The sequence below is a fragment of the Triticum aestivum genome, chromosome 6D (genome assembly GCF_018294505.1).
Source record: "Triticum aestivum cultivar Chinese Spring chromosome 6D, IWGSC CS RefSeq v2.1, whole genome shotgun sequence".
Lineage (NCBI taxonomy): Eukaryota > Viridiplantae > Streptophyta > Magnoliopsida > Poales > Poaceae > Triticum > Triticum aestivum.
Window position 1 is genome coordinate 434,740,592 of NC_057811.1, and position 13,873 is coordinate 434,754,464.

At 54.1% G+C, this 13,873-nt stretch overlaps 1 protein-coding gene across 1 annotated transcript; it reads right to left on the reverse strand.

The window, feature by feature from the left end:
* Window positions 1–8,742: 8,742 nt before the first annotated feature.
* LOC123145641 (homeobox-leucine zipper protein ROC8) lies at window positions 8,743–12,918 on the reverse strand. The gene is made up of 8 exons (XM_044565106.1): window positions 12,121–12,918; window positions 11,905–12,022; window positions 11,524–11,712; window positions 10,962–11,414; window positions 10,776–10,874; window positions 10,443–10,655; window positions 9,801–10,343; window positions 8,743–9,722 (listed from the first exon to the last, which is right to left on the reverse strand). Exons 1-8 carry the CDS (start codon window positions 12,216–12,218, stop codon window positions 9,378–9,380), a joined length of 2,058 nt encoding a protein of 685 aa, XP_044421041.1. The 5' UTR covers window positions 12,219–12,918; the 3' UTR covers window positions 8,743–9,377.
* Between the last annotated feature and the right edge of the window lie 955 nt (window positions 12,919–13,873).

A 13,873-nucleotide genomic window follows, 5' to 3' on the forward strand; every position in this document is an offset into this window, starting at 1 on the left:
TCGTAGTTTCCCCCGACGACGCCGACGACATCGATGCCGCCAGGCTGCCCCGACGCCGTCCACCGCCCCTGCCGTCGCCGTCGTCGTCCCCGAGCCCGCGCGCCCCTGCCCCCGCCCCTGCTGCCCCACCCCCGAGCGCACCGGCCGGCCGCGCCCCTGCCCCGGCCAGCCCCCACCGTCGCCGTCGCCGTGCCCTCGCCACCCCCGCCGTCGCCCTCGCCGGCCGCCCTCGCTGTGAGCTGCCGCCGCCCGGCTCTCTGTATACTACATTTTTTCTTCTTATATGTCGATTTTTTTATATGATGAATTTTTTTTGTTCATATATATAATGTATATATGTATGTAGCTCTATGTATATGGATGTGGCTATGTATGTATGGATGTTCATAGCATTTTTTTTGTTCATATATGTCTTTTTCATATATGTATTAATTTTTTTATTTAGGTTGTTAGTAGATATCGATTTTAGGTTACTGCATTTTAGGAAAAAGAAGAAAAGAGGAAGAAGGAAGAATAAGAAAAAGAAGGAGAGGAAGAAGGAAAATAAGAAGAGGAAGAAGGAGAAGAAGAAGGAGAAGAAGAGGAGAGGAAGAAGAGGAGAAAAAATAAGAAGAGGAGGAAGAAGAAAAAAAATAGGAGAAGAAGAAGGAATAGAGGAGTACTCCTCTATTCCTTCTTCTTCTCCTATTTTTTTTCCTCTATTCCTTCTTCTTCTCCTATTTTTTTTTCTTCTTCTTCCTTTTCTTATTTTTTTCGGGAACGAGGGTGTCGAGGATCGTCGAGCGGTCAAGGGTCGGGAACTAGGGTAGAGGGTCGAGGGTCGCCGATGGGTCGAGGGTCGAGGGTCGTCGAGGGGTGGAGGGTCGAGGATCGCCGAGGGGTCGAGGGTCGCTATGCTGTGCTAGGAGGGCACCCAAACCCTAGAAAAAAGCGTTGTCGATCTCCTACCCCCTCCCGCCCCTACCCGATAAACTCTTGAGGCCACCCAAAACACTAGAAGAAAACTCCGGTAACTTCGACATGAGGGGGGACATCGATCAACCCCCTCTTGCCCGACCAACTCTCGAGGACACCCAAACCCTAGAAAAAGCGTTGTCAATCTCCTACCCCCTCCCGCCCCTACCCGACAAACTCTCGACATGAGGGGGGCGTCGATCAACCCCCTCTCGCCCGACCCAACCCTGGAAGCGTCGAGGCCACCCCAAACACTAGAAGCGTTGTCGAGGCCACCCCAAACCCTAGAAGCTTTGAGGCCACCCAAGTTAAAAGAGCGTTGTCGAGGCCACCCCAAACCCTAGAAGCGTTGTTGAGGCCACCCCAAACCGTAGAAGCGCCAAGGCCACTAATTAATATTCCTTGTTGTGATTAGCTAGCTAGGTCTATGTTTGCCCCTAATATATCCATCTCTCATGTTTGTATATTAATTGCCATGTTGTAATATTTGCAGAAACTATGGAGCAAAGAGACTTGGAAAAAGAACAGTTGTTGGGGGACATAATCCTCGGCGGAGGTGATGTCTTGTCGTTTCTCAACGACACCGATGGTCTGGAAGGAGAGTGTGAAGGCTCCAGTGATCGAACAATGGAGGAGGAAGGACATGATCATGATGGCTCCGATGACCGAATGCCTGTGGAAGAAGGAGACCGTGATGACGGCTCCGGTGACCGAACGGAGGAGGGAGCTGTTGCAAAGTCCGGCGAGGTATATATATTAATTAAGCCTGTGCTAACTAGCTAATTGATGCATTAACTGTTTTGGTATGTACATATATTAACTCTTCTTTCTTCTTTTATAGCCCTCTGGATCGAGCGAAACTTCGGTAACGAGATGAGGCCCGAAGAAAAGGTTGCGCCAGGATGAAAGGTTCACGATCACAGCAATCTCGGACGATGGCCAACCGATTGAACCCAGGTGGACCAAGAATGCATTTTCTGCTCAGCGCGGAGCTATTGTTAGAGACAGCATCCCGATTAGCATCCAGCTATGGAATAAGCCTAAGAACGAAGACCCTCAAGTTTCTTATGTCACCGATAGACAGAAAGATGATCTTTGGACCTCGCAGAAGGCAAATTTCTCCCTACCGCCAGAGGAGGATCCGAATAAGCCAGTTATAGAGCCACTGGTCAAGGCGTGTGCTCTTAAGAAGATGGCAGATCTATTCGGGAGGTGGAAGAATGAGTTGAAATCAACGTTTGTTGGCAAAGGGAAGACTCCAGAATTCACCGGCCGACTTGAGGAAATAAGAGATCACTGGCCCGCATTTGTGGCCTACAAGACATCGGACAAGAGTAAGAAGATGTCATAGACAAACAAGATAAATGCTGCAAAGAAGCTGTATCACCATCGCACGGGGTCAGGTGGCTACCTCAAAGCCTGGCCGTTGTGGGACAAAGCTGAGAATGACCTGATTGCTAAAGGGGTCGAACCAGAGACATTGAACTGACTAGACTGTTCAAGGACTTGGTTCTTCGGGGTTGGGGGACTTTGGACCCTAAAACAGGGAAGTGTGTTTGGACGGACGAGCAACTTGCAATACCCGTCAAGAAGCTCCAGAAGTATATCGTCGCAGCGCAGGACGGGACGGTCATTCCCGACAGATAGAAGGATGAGCTGATTGAGGCCCTCGGGAATCCCGAGCACCCTGGACGAACACGAGGCACGCCAGGCTCCGTTGCATGGAAGGTTGGATTTCCCGGCGCAGGCGGTTACAAAATCCGGGAGAGGAAGAGGAAATGGGAGCTGAGCGAAATGCAGAAGCTCAATGCAAGAGTACTAAAGCTAGAGGAACAAGTTGAGAGCCAGCGAGCTGACGACCAACCATCTCAGCGGCACGAAGCTACCCCTCCATGTCAGCGGAGAAGTAGCGTGGCTTCCACGAAGCTCGTTCAGCAGCCTGACTTCACGGCTCCTAGCTACCCCATGGATGCTATCACTGAGGCTCAACATTACCAGCTTATGACGAAATGCCAGAACTTCATCTTGAAGGCGGTTGTCGGCTCTGTTGCTCCTCCTCAACCAGACAGAACTTTTCACTGCCGTCCAATTCCACATGGCTATGCTGTTGTGATGGTGGATGACGTAATGGAGGGATTTGAGGAGATCGAGCTTGACCATCCTACAGGTGAAGGGGAGATTCAGCTGGGTCTTGCTCTGAAGACTCCATGTCTATGGCAGAAGGAGTGCGTCAAGCTTCCAAAATGGACGCCTCCGCCTCCTCCTCCTCCGGCGAGTCAGGGCACTCCGTCTCCTTCTCCGGCTGCTCCGGCGCGTGAGGCCACTCCGCGTCCTCCTTCGCCTCCTCCGGCACGTCCGAGCAGTCCGCCTCCTCCTCCGCCTCGTCAGCAATGGCAGAAGACAGACGCCGCCGCTCCAGCTCCTCCGGCACGTCGGAGCACTCTGCCTCCTTCTCCGCCTCATAAGCAACGACGGAAGAGAGACGCCGCCGCTCCGGCGGCTAGTAGTACAGCTAGAGGCAGGAGGCAATACAGATACGGTCCATTTCTCAAGACTCCGAAAAAGTTACCGTACAAGAGAACCGAGGACAAAACACGGAGATATGTGAAGCCCAAGTGAGGGAAATTTTTGCAAAGAAACCTCGACCTCCGAAGGAGATGATAGATCCGGTGAAAGCGAAGCGCACTATCGATGCCCTGAAGTGACCAGCACCGCCTCCGCCAGATTCCAACTATGTCTGCACTCTCAAAAAGACATCAAGATGCGCGGCGGTCGGGAACTACTTCCAGTGATAAAAGGTTAGCAGAACGAAGAAGTGGGAAAAAATTCCCCAGCTCGGCGAATAGGCGAACCAATCGTGCCCCCCTCTCAAGGTGTTTAGCGCTATCATCGCTAATCTGCTGGGGATGGTGCCCGGTACCAAGCCAGTACGGGAAGCCTCTCGTCAAAGATGGAAGTGCTCCTCTAAAAACGACGATGCGAAGATTCCATCAATGGTACATGAAAACCTGCAGCGAGTCTGGGAAGGATGTTTTGACGATGAGAATAAAAGAGAGCACGACCTCGTTGGAACTGGTTTGTTCTTTGTTTAGTTTGATGAGTTATTCCAGTTATACAATCAAAAGGCCCTCGATAAAACACTCGTGACTTGCTACTGTCTGTAAGTACTACTTCTGTAATTAAGTCCCTATATATAGCTCAGCTCTTTCATTGCATGTGTATATATAATTATCCTCACTATATTATGCAGACTGAAGATCGTCAAATGCAGAAAAGCACAAATCTACGACATTGGGTTCATTAACCCAAATATAATACATGAATGGATGGTTAAAAAGAATGTCAAAGAAACCAAGGACAACTTGCTACAATCGTTGCTCAAAAATCAAAACAAAGATATAATACTCTTTCCTTACAACTTCAAGTGAGTGTTACTATCTTGTGCATATTCGGTTTCCCTCATTACTCGACGTTATAGTAATGTAATTGATGAGTTATGCATGCGTGTGCAGGTTCCACTATATTCTCCTAGAGATTAAGCTTGAGCGGGGAGCAGTAACCGTCTTAGACTCGAGATGTAAAGATCTCGAGGACTATGCGGACATGACTCAAATGCTCCAGAAGTAAGTTCAATCGATCATTATCGCACCATATCGGCAACTTTGTTAATTTCCTGATATCAAGTAATTATTTTCTTTTCTGGCAGGGTTTGGAAAGAGTTCACCGTAATTACTCCGGGACTGCCGAGCGAGCTGCGATTTACACACCCGGAAGTAAGTACTCTACCTAGTTCCACGCATCTCCCATTGATTCTAGCTAGTTTCATCAATACCATTTAGCATGCTTGCTTATCAGTTTGATTGACCTCTATTTCTTGTAAAGTGCTTGTGGTAGGAAGGCGGGAATGATTTTTGTGGATACTACGTTTGCGAGTTCATCCACCACTGGACCTGTGAGCGGGGCTACTCTGAAAAACAATATGAAGTGCGTAAGCAAAAATATCACAATTTTATTTTATTACCATCATTTGTGTTGAGTTTCATTCATATACATGTATTGACCCTCTTCTTCAATTTAGATCTGGCAGATGCAGGATGAACTCCTACCACAAGATCGCATACGAGCAATTCAAGAGGAATTGGCGGGATTCTTTCTTGACCACGTCATCAATAAAGCCGGAGAATACCATGTGGAAATTGATATAGAGATGAGATGTTAGGGATTGTAAGAGATCTTATATTATATATATGTAGTTAGTAGCGCCGGATAGATATACAGAAACTTGTTGTTCGACAAATCTCTTGGAGAAGGAGAGGTCGATCACTTCTCTCTGTATATGTTCATGACGATCTTGTGTACTTAATGGTTCCTTCATTTGCTTACTAGCTAGCGTGTCGAGTTCTCTCTATACGTATGGTAGCTAGCATCGACCAAGCACGGAGATAAGAGAGGTCACTTCTCTCTATTAGCTAGCTAACACAATATATGAAACCCCTAAATTAACCCTCCAAAACCCCCTAAACCCCCCCCCCCCCTTAAAAAAAACCCAGCTCCTGAGCTGCTGACGTGTGGATGCCTTTTGGTCCCGGTTGGTGTTACCAACCGGGACTAAAGGCCCTCCTGCCTGGGCTCGCCGCAGCGGCCACGTGGAGCACCATCTGTCCCAGTTCGTAAGCGAACCGGGACTAAAGGTGTTGGGCTTTAGTCCCGACCCTTTAGTCCCAGTTCCAGAACCGGGGCTAATGGGCCTCTGGAACCGGGAAAAATGGGCCGTTTTCTACTACTGATAAATGATACTTTGAGCTCATACTCCCGGTCTAGTATTTGTCCCTTTAGTTAGTAGCTTAGACCATCTGTCCCTCAAACGCCCGCGGGCGCGCCTGACCGGGCACTCCCTATATCAGCATCTCCACACCCGCATATCTTATATTCCGTCCCTATATTCATACAAAACCATGCAACGTTGATAAAAACTATGTAGATCATGAGCGGACATACAAATGCACAATCGGTTCATCAAAATATCACAGCAGGATCATCAAAAGATAGGCAAAGTTCACATAATACACATAATACGGCGGACAAGTTCAAACTACAACTAAAAACTTGAAATAAAGACGGATCTTCACTACTTCCTCGCCGGCCCTTTGCCCTTCCGGTCGCCGGCGCAGCTGTAGGAGTCCATGGCAGGAGGTGGGTCCTTGTCGGAGCCGTCGGACCCGTCAGAGGAGGAGGAATCGGAGATGGCGATGAAGCCTTGTAAGCGTCAGACGACGCGGTCTTGGTTGCGCTTGAGCTTGGCCACCCTCGCCGCCTCCCTCGCTGCCTCCGCCGCCTCCGGCTCGGATTGCTCAATGTCAAGCCAGAGCTGCTTGGCGTTGAGCCTCCGGAGAAGTCGGGCCTTCGTCTCCGCCTCAGCCAGTGACTGGCGGCATGCCCACTCGAAGAGACGGTCCTCCTCGTCGGGCACCCGGCGCTGGCGAGCGGACTGCGCAGACCTGTCGGACCCGCCCGCCATCTCCCTTGCCCTTTGCCTCTCGCGGTGGGCAGTTCGTGCCTCCGACTTCGGAGTCCGCATCCGTGGCGTCGGCTAAGCAGGCACTAGAATCCAGCGCTGCACGCGCGGAGCAGCAGCCGCAGGTGGAGGATGCCGTTGGGCAAGAGGAACGAAAGTGCCGGCGCCGACATCGGCGCTGCTGTGACGGGCGACAGGGGGCGTCGCATCGGACCCGGAGCTGCCGCCCGTATCGACCCGTGAGCGCTCGAGCGCGATACAGAGCGCCAACTCCTCCTCGTCTCCAGAGTTGTCGTCGGAGTGGCTGCCGGTGTTGGACATGCTCGCCGGCGATAGATATTTGGCAGATTGGGGAAATGGGAGCGTCGGGGAGGAAAGGGGAAGGGAGCAAAGCGGAGCGGAGTGAGAGAGGGTTTCTGCCGAACGGGGGGTTTTGTGGGGTCGTGGTGGGCCAGCGGTGGGCCATGCTGACATGGCGCGCGTGTCCAGGCCGCCTCATATCCGCCCTACATTTGGAACGGATATGAGGGGTGCCGGTCAGCCCGGGCGTTTGAGGCCCGTTTGAGAGCTCCGGTTAGGTCGGTATTTTGTGACCGGTAAGTGACCAGACGGCCTGCCCGGGTGTATAAGACGGATATAGGGCACCCGGCTGCAGATGCTCCTACGACTAGCATTAAGAAAACACATGGCCTATACTTTTTATAATCTCAACCCCATCCAATTTTGGGAGCTTAACGACAGTAGTAATTAATTAATATTTTAACATTCAATTTTTAGCAAAATAAATATAAGATTGTTTTGGCTTGTCCCTTAATAGTTTCACAGAAGTATCATAAAAACTCAATTGGAAAAACAGTTTTCAAGGGGCTTTACTATGGCCTACTGAGAAAACCAACTTTTTAATGTCTTCTACTATATTGAATTCTTCCAACATGTACCCATTAAATGTCGGGAGGGCGGATGGCAGGCCAAGCGGCAAGGTGGTTAATGGTGGCCGACAGACGGACGGACGGATAACATTCGCATGCGGACGTCGGAGTAGGTTCTTTGGCAACCGCACATGTTTAATGAAGGCGCGGACGAACGGGTGTCATTTGAATGCGAAGAGAAGGCGCATGCACTGGGAAGCGGCACGGGTGGCGCTCTCGACCTGCGCCGTTTCAATGTCGGCTCCAGTGAAAGATTGCATCCGCTCTGCGCCATCATGAATGTGACGCTAACGCTCTGGAGCGGCATTGAACGCTTCGAACGGGAAAGGACGCAAGCGAGGGAGAGGGTTTTGGGTGTGCCAGGGTTGTCGGATGCATGCGCTACAACTGTCCCGACGCCCACAAAGACCCCCTCGGTTTGCCTCCGGTTCGAGGGGAAAAAGACGTCTAGGCCGGCTAGCGGCCAGATACAGAACCGTGATAGATGATAAACACGTCTGGATCATGCAGTACTAACGAATGCAGCTACTAGACAGAGCGTAGATGCATTTGCAATCCCCGGCACTTAAGACTTGCCAACGATAATTTCAATCTCTGAGACGATGGCGCAACGGCAATTACGAGCTCCACGCTGTCGCAGCACTATGGCGCCTTGATGGCCCCTCCCCCAAATTCAATACCGTCGTACTACATCAATGGCACCAAAAGCTGCCCCGAAGCAACACGTGCTACACACGTATCCACACAACAGGCTAAACGCAAGGACGAGAAAGATTTGCATGGAATTATTAGCCCTGATCCTGTTGGCCCAACCATTTTTCCCTCCGAGAAATGCCGTCGCATGCAGGAAACATCACGGCGCCGGTGCAGCAAAGACCATGCATGCACGATGCATCGACGGAAGAATTGAAGATCGAGCTGGCTCTCCCAGCAGCATTTGCTTCTGGCCTGTGGTGGTGTGCCGTGTACGCATCAATGCATGGCAACTCCAGCTCGACCCAACGACCCATATTAATACGGCAAATTGAAGGGGTGCCATGGCCATGCAGACGCAAATGCATGCTGCGACGCGTTGGCCCCCAGCCCCACACCGCATTACAGCCTGCGCTAGCTCTGCGGGCTCTCCTTCAAGCCCGAACACCACCACAAGCCTCATCTCATAGTCGGACAGAAACGAGTAACTACCGCCACTGTACAACATATCACAGGAGTCAGGAGAGAGCAAATGCAGCGAGCAGGTCACAGTGGCAAATGGCAATGATGAGCGAAAGAGATCGACTCCACAGCACCAGCTTTATACACGTTGTACTGGTACCAGCTCTGAAGAGACTTTGGGATACTATCTTGGGCAAAGGAAAATCTGAATGTTCATTAATTGATTGGAGGCTTTTACATTGATGGACAGAAGTCAATACCCGAACCATTCATCCTCTGCTGCGGCGATGGGAGGACGATCAAAAGGGAGGAGAAGAAGAAAATACAGAAAAAGAAAGAAGAAGATGATGATAGTACGTGGCCGCGGCGAGAGGAACGGGACAAGCATGGTGCGTTCTTGACTCCTTCGGGCTCATGCAAAGCCTCCAACTTCGAGATCGAGACGTGCTTGTGCATGCGTGCATGCATGCATGCAAACTCCAAACGTAAGTAACCCTGCAAACCAAGAGATGATCATAGCTAGACGAGACTCACTAGATACCTAACCAAACGTGGAAGAAGACGACGACGACGAGGTCGTGGGCGAGTGGGCGCCCATCCAGCGACCGGACGGCGTGGTGACAGCGGCGGCGCCAGAGGATGAACCCCAGCCGAGCGACACCACCACCACCACCACCACGGCGCGGCTCCTCCGTCTCCATGAATGCGCGGGGCATTCAAGGCTCCAACCAACCAAAACCCCGGTCCGCCTTGAATGGGAATGAATGGCGGGGGAGGAGCTCTTACTCGCTCCCGCTGACGGAGGGCAGGCGGAGCGCCCCTCATCAATGGCTGCTGCCGCAGTTCAGGGCCGCCTTGATTTGCTCCACAGTGGTGCCGATGAGGCTGTTGACCGTGGCCACTGACTCCGCGTTCAGCCGCGACGACGGCAGGCTGCTTACCAGGATCTGGAACGCCACCGTCACCACCGACCCCGTGCTGCTGGACGCGCGGCCGTCGGGCAGGATGGTGAAGCCTGACGGCAGCAGCGGGATCGCCGACGGGTCCTCGCCGCTCATCACCACGTTCGCCGCCGGGAGGTCGATCGGCGCGTACACCACCAGCGACCCCGACGCGTCCGCGCAGCTCTCCTGCAGGATCAGCATGCTGTTCTGGCTCGCGTTCAGGCCCTGCATTCCGTCGAACACCACGTTAAGTTAAACACCTACGTCTGCCATTGGCAAAGTTACGAGCTAGGCGATGCTTACTCTGAGCAAGGAGATGGAGTTGCCCGGGTGAGAGCCGTTGGGGATGCGGGACACCTCCTGCACTGGGTTGCCGTGCGAGAGCACGTCCCACTGGGAGCGCGTGTTCTCGTCGCTCACGAAGGCGAACACCCGGTCGCAGGACACGGGGAGCCAGATGGAGGTGGCGGCGCTGAGCACCACGCCGCTGGGCTGCCCGGGGTCCGTGCTGCGGTGCACCATGACGCGCACGCCCGCCGCGTCGTCCACGCCCGCGCCCGGCCCCGAAAGCGTTGTCCACCGGTGCTGCTGCGACGCGCTCAGGCTGGCGCAGAAGCTGCCCACCATCCGCTGCGACAGCCTCATCATGCTCCTCTTGCCCTCCAACGTCACCCCGGCGATGTCCCTGTGCGGCGGCGTCACGAGGCACGCGTGCCGCTCGCACGCCCTCTGCAGCGCCGCCAGCCACCGGTGCGCCCCGAACGCCGCGCCGCTCAGGACGAGGTCGCGGTAGAGCTGGTTGATGGGGGTCTTGTCCTCCGTCTCCATGTGTTCGACCCAGGTCACCTGACCGAACGATCAATTCCACGCGCGTCATGACACACCCGATCGCAATGTGGCAAAGCAAATGATGGTGAACTAAGCCGCCGCCGGCGACGTGCGTACCTTGGAGTAGCCATTGGACATATCGGCGATGAGGCAGCCCGAGGGGAGCCTGCGAGAGCGGGCCGGCGGCGCGCCGTAGCGGGCGTCCCGCTGCAAGTCCACCGAGACGTCGGCGATCGCCCACAGGCCTTGCTCGATCTGCCGGCAGTAGCGGAGGAAGCAAAACTCGCGCGTCGGGACGACCGGCGACATCACGTGCAGCTCCTCGTACATCTGCGGCGCCACACCAGTAAAAAAAAAGTAAAATGCTCGTCCATGTGCGCCTAATGACATGACTAAATTAAAGGAGCAATCCACCCGTGCAAAATGGACTCCGCGGTGGTCTGGCCTTACCAGCACCAAAGACTCGCTCCGGCCGGCCATGCCGTTCACGAGAACGTCGATCGTGCGCGCCCTGGTCACGATAGTCGGGAAGAACTCCGTCCACTTGCTCTGCAGAGACACACACAACAATGGCCAGTGCACGTCACGCAAACGATTCCATCGATCAATGGATGTCAAAATGCAACGAAGCCTCACCGAGTCCATGAACGTGTCGACGAGGGCGATGGCGCTGGTGAGCACGAGGCACGAGTCGCGGGAGCCCTCGACGTGCACGTCGGGGCCGCGGAACGAGCTGCTCCCGGGCTTGGCGAAGATGCTGTCGTACGTGTCGACGTTGAGCACCTCCCGGCCGCCCGCCGCCTTGACCCAGAGGTGCTCGCCGGCCTGCGCCAGCCTGATGAACTCGTCCATGGCCCGCGTCGCCATCTCGGCCATCATCGGCCGCTCCATCTCCGACACGGGCGCCGGGAGCTGGAAAGGGGAGCTCCCGCCCAGCGGGTCCAGGTCCAGCGCCGGGCCGAGCGCCACCGGGCTGCCGAGCCCGCCGACGGAGAGCTCCAGCGACGACATGGAGAGCGGCTGCATCGACGGCAGCTGCGTGATGGGCCGCCCCAGGTACTTGGACGTGAGGCTGGACACCCGGTCAAGCTGCACCCAACCAAAACCACCATGCCGATCGTGGTGTCAGCGCAAATCGCGGCGGGGCAAGCAAATGCGGGAGGCGGAGTGGTAGTTAGGCGGCGTGCGCTCTGCTTGCCTCTTCTTTGAGGTGGGCGTTCTCCATGCGGAGCTTGTGCTCGTCGAAGTAGTCGTCGGCGCCGGAGTGCGGGCCGCCGCAGGTCGGGCAGATGACGTTCTTGAGCGCCTCGCGCATGGCGATGTTCTCGCAGCGGATCTTGTCGTTCTCCGCGCGGAGGAAGCAGTTGTCAGCGCGCTCGTGCTGCGCCTGCGATCGCGTCGTCGCCGCCGCCAAGCCAAGCCAAAATTAGAAGCGACACACATGGAACGAATTAATTTGGCTTAATTGCCGGCCGTCTCGCTCAGCAAAACACGAAGAGGGATCAGGAATCATCTCGTTCCGAAATAAGGAGGGTGAAAAAGATGGCTTGCGGACATGGATGATGGGATGGGTGCGTACCTTCATCTGAGTCCGGCGGTTCTGGAACCAGAACTTGATCTGCCTGGGCTCCAGCCCCAGCTCCCGGCTGAGGTGCAGCCGCTGGTTCTCGTCCGGGTGCGGGCACTCCTTGAACATCCTGCGCGCACACGCACACCACAGAAGATGAGCAAGAGACAATGAAGAAATCAACAGAGGCAAGGGCGGCGGGGGGAAGGGACGAGTGAATTCACATACGCCTCGAGCTGCTGAATCTGACGCGGGGTGTGGCGGTGGTACCGCTTCTTGCGGCGGTGCGCCTCGGAGCCCGGCACGAGGTCGTCGCCGAAGTCCATGGCCCCCGGCTTCCCGGCGCCTGCCTCCTCGGTCTCCTCTCGGCTTCCCACGTCGTTTGCTTCGAGCGCGCGCAGTCCGGCGACTAGTAGCAAGAAGCAGCGCTGCGCTGGTGCTACGATCGAGGTGTAGTGCTAGTACTAGGCGGCGCTATATAGACAGATGCCTGCCCTCGCGTCGCGCCTGCCACGCCAAGCTCTGCGGTGCCACTAGACGCGCGCAAGAGGAAGAAAGAAGCGGCAGCAGGGCAGGGCATAGAGATGCAGCGAGCCAGCGGGGGCGCGGTACGAAGCAGTAACCTCTCTGGTCCTGGCGAAGCAGAAGCAGTAAACATGCATACAGCTCAGGAGGAAGGGAAGGAGAGGGAGCTAGTTGGAAGAGAAGAGAGAGGAGCTTTTCTTTCCCCGCCCCGCTGGAGTTCTCGGAGTCAGCAATCAGGAGGCATCCACCATTGCTGCACCTGCCCGCCTTCCTTAACTCCTCTCTCTCTCTCTCTCTCTCTCCAACTATAGCGCACGCATGGGCATGGCAGCGGGCCGGCGAGCGCGGGACACGCGCTCGATCTATGGCCTCGTTGGATTCGCGTTACGTCTACCCCCTCTCTCTCGCTCTCTACAGCTCTACTCGTCACTCTCTTTCGTACTCGTATGGTGCGGTACAGTGCCGGTACAGTGTGGAGGAGGGGCGATAACCGATGCGAGTTAAGGGCCGGAGGGAGGGAGTATTGAAAAGGGGCCCGCCGTCTTCGAGGCCTCGGCTGGCTGTCCTACTGTTGCTCGCTCTCCCTCTCCCTCGGCCGAGGGCGAGGGCGAGGGCGGGTACAGCTGGAGCCATTTATGTAGCAGCAGCACGGCATAGCGGGTCGGGTCGGGCCTGCTCTGTTGACTTTTCTTCCCCGTTCTCCGTCCACAGCACTATGCCCTCTGCTGTTTCTGCACTATGCTTAACAGTTAAACAAAGCCTAATTTGTGTGCTCAGTGCTGACTAAACAAAGAAAAGAAATCAAATCTTTACAACAAAAAAAGAAACCCCCCGGAGGCTCACAAAACGATCTTTATTAAACGCAAGTACAAACACAAAGTCTCAGAACCATCGAAGGCTCACAAAACGATCCAAACTGGAGCAAAACGCAAAAGTCTAAGATGCCACATCCGGTGAAAAACAGGCTATGATGCCTATACACCTATTCCCTCCGTTCCAAAATAGATGACCCAACTTTATACTATTAAATTTAGTATAAAATTGGATCATCTATTTTGAAACGAAGGGAGTATCTATTATTAGCTCGTCATCTAAATCGGTTGAATATAAGCTGTGCTATCATTCTCCCACCAGTTGCATCCAGTAGCCAAAAGCTCCCTGGAGTCTGCGGAGATCAAATCTACGTACACCTACTCCTGCTTAATACGTGTTTATGATTATTTTCTTTTGCTGCGCGTGTGCAACCATAATTTAACCTGGCTTTTGGGTTTTCGATTGGACTGAGTAGGACTGGTGATGGGCCGGATGGATGGATCCTGCACCGGGATCAGACGAGAGATCCGAGGCCGGAAACCTGGAAAGGAACGAGCCGACATTAAATTGCCGCTGTGTCCCAAATGGCATCGGGATCCGAAACCGAAAGGTTGAACTCACCACTTCCTTCTATGCCTCTCCT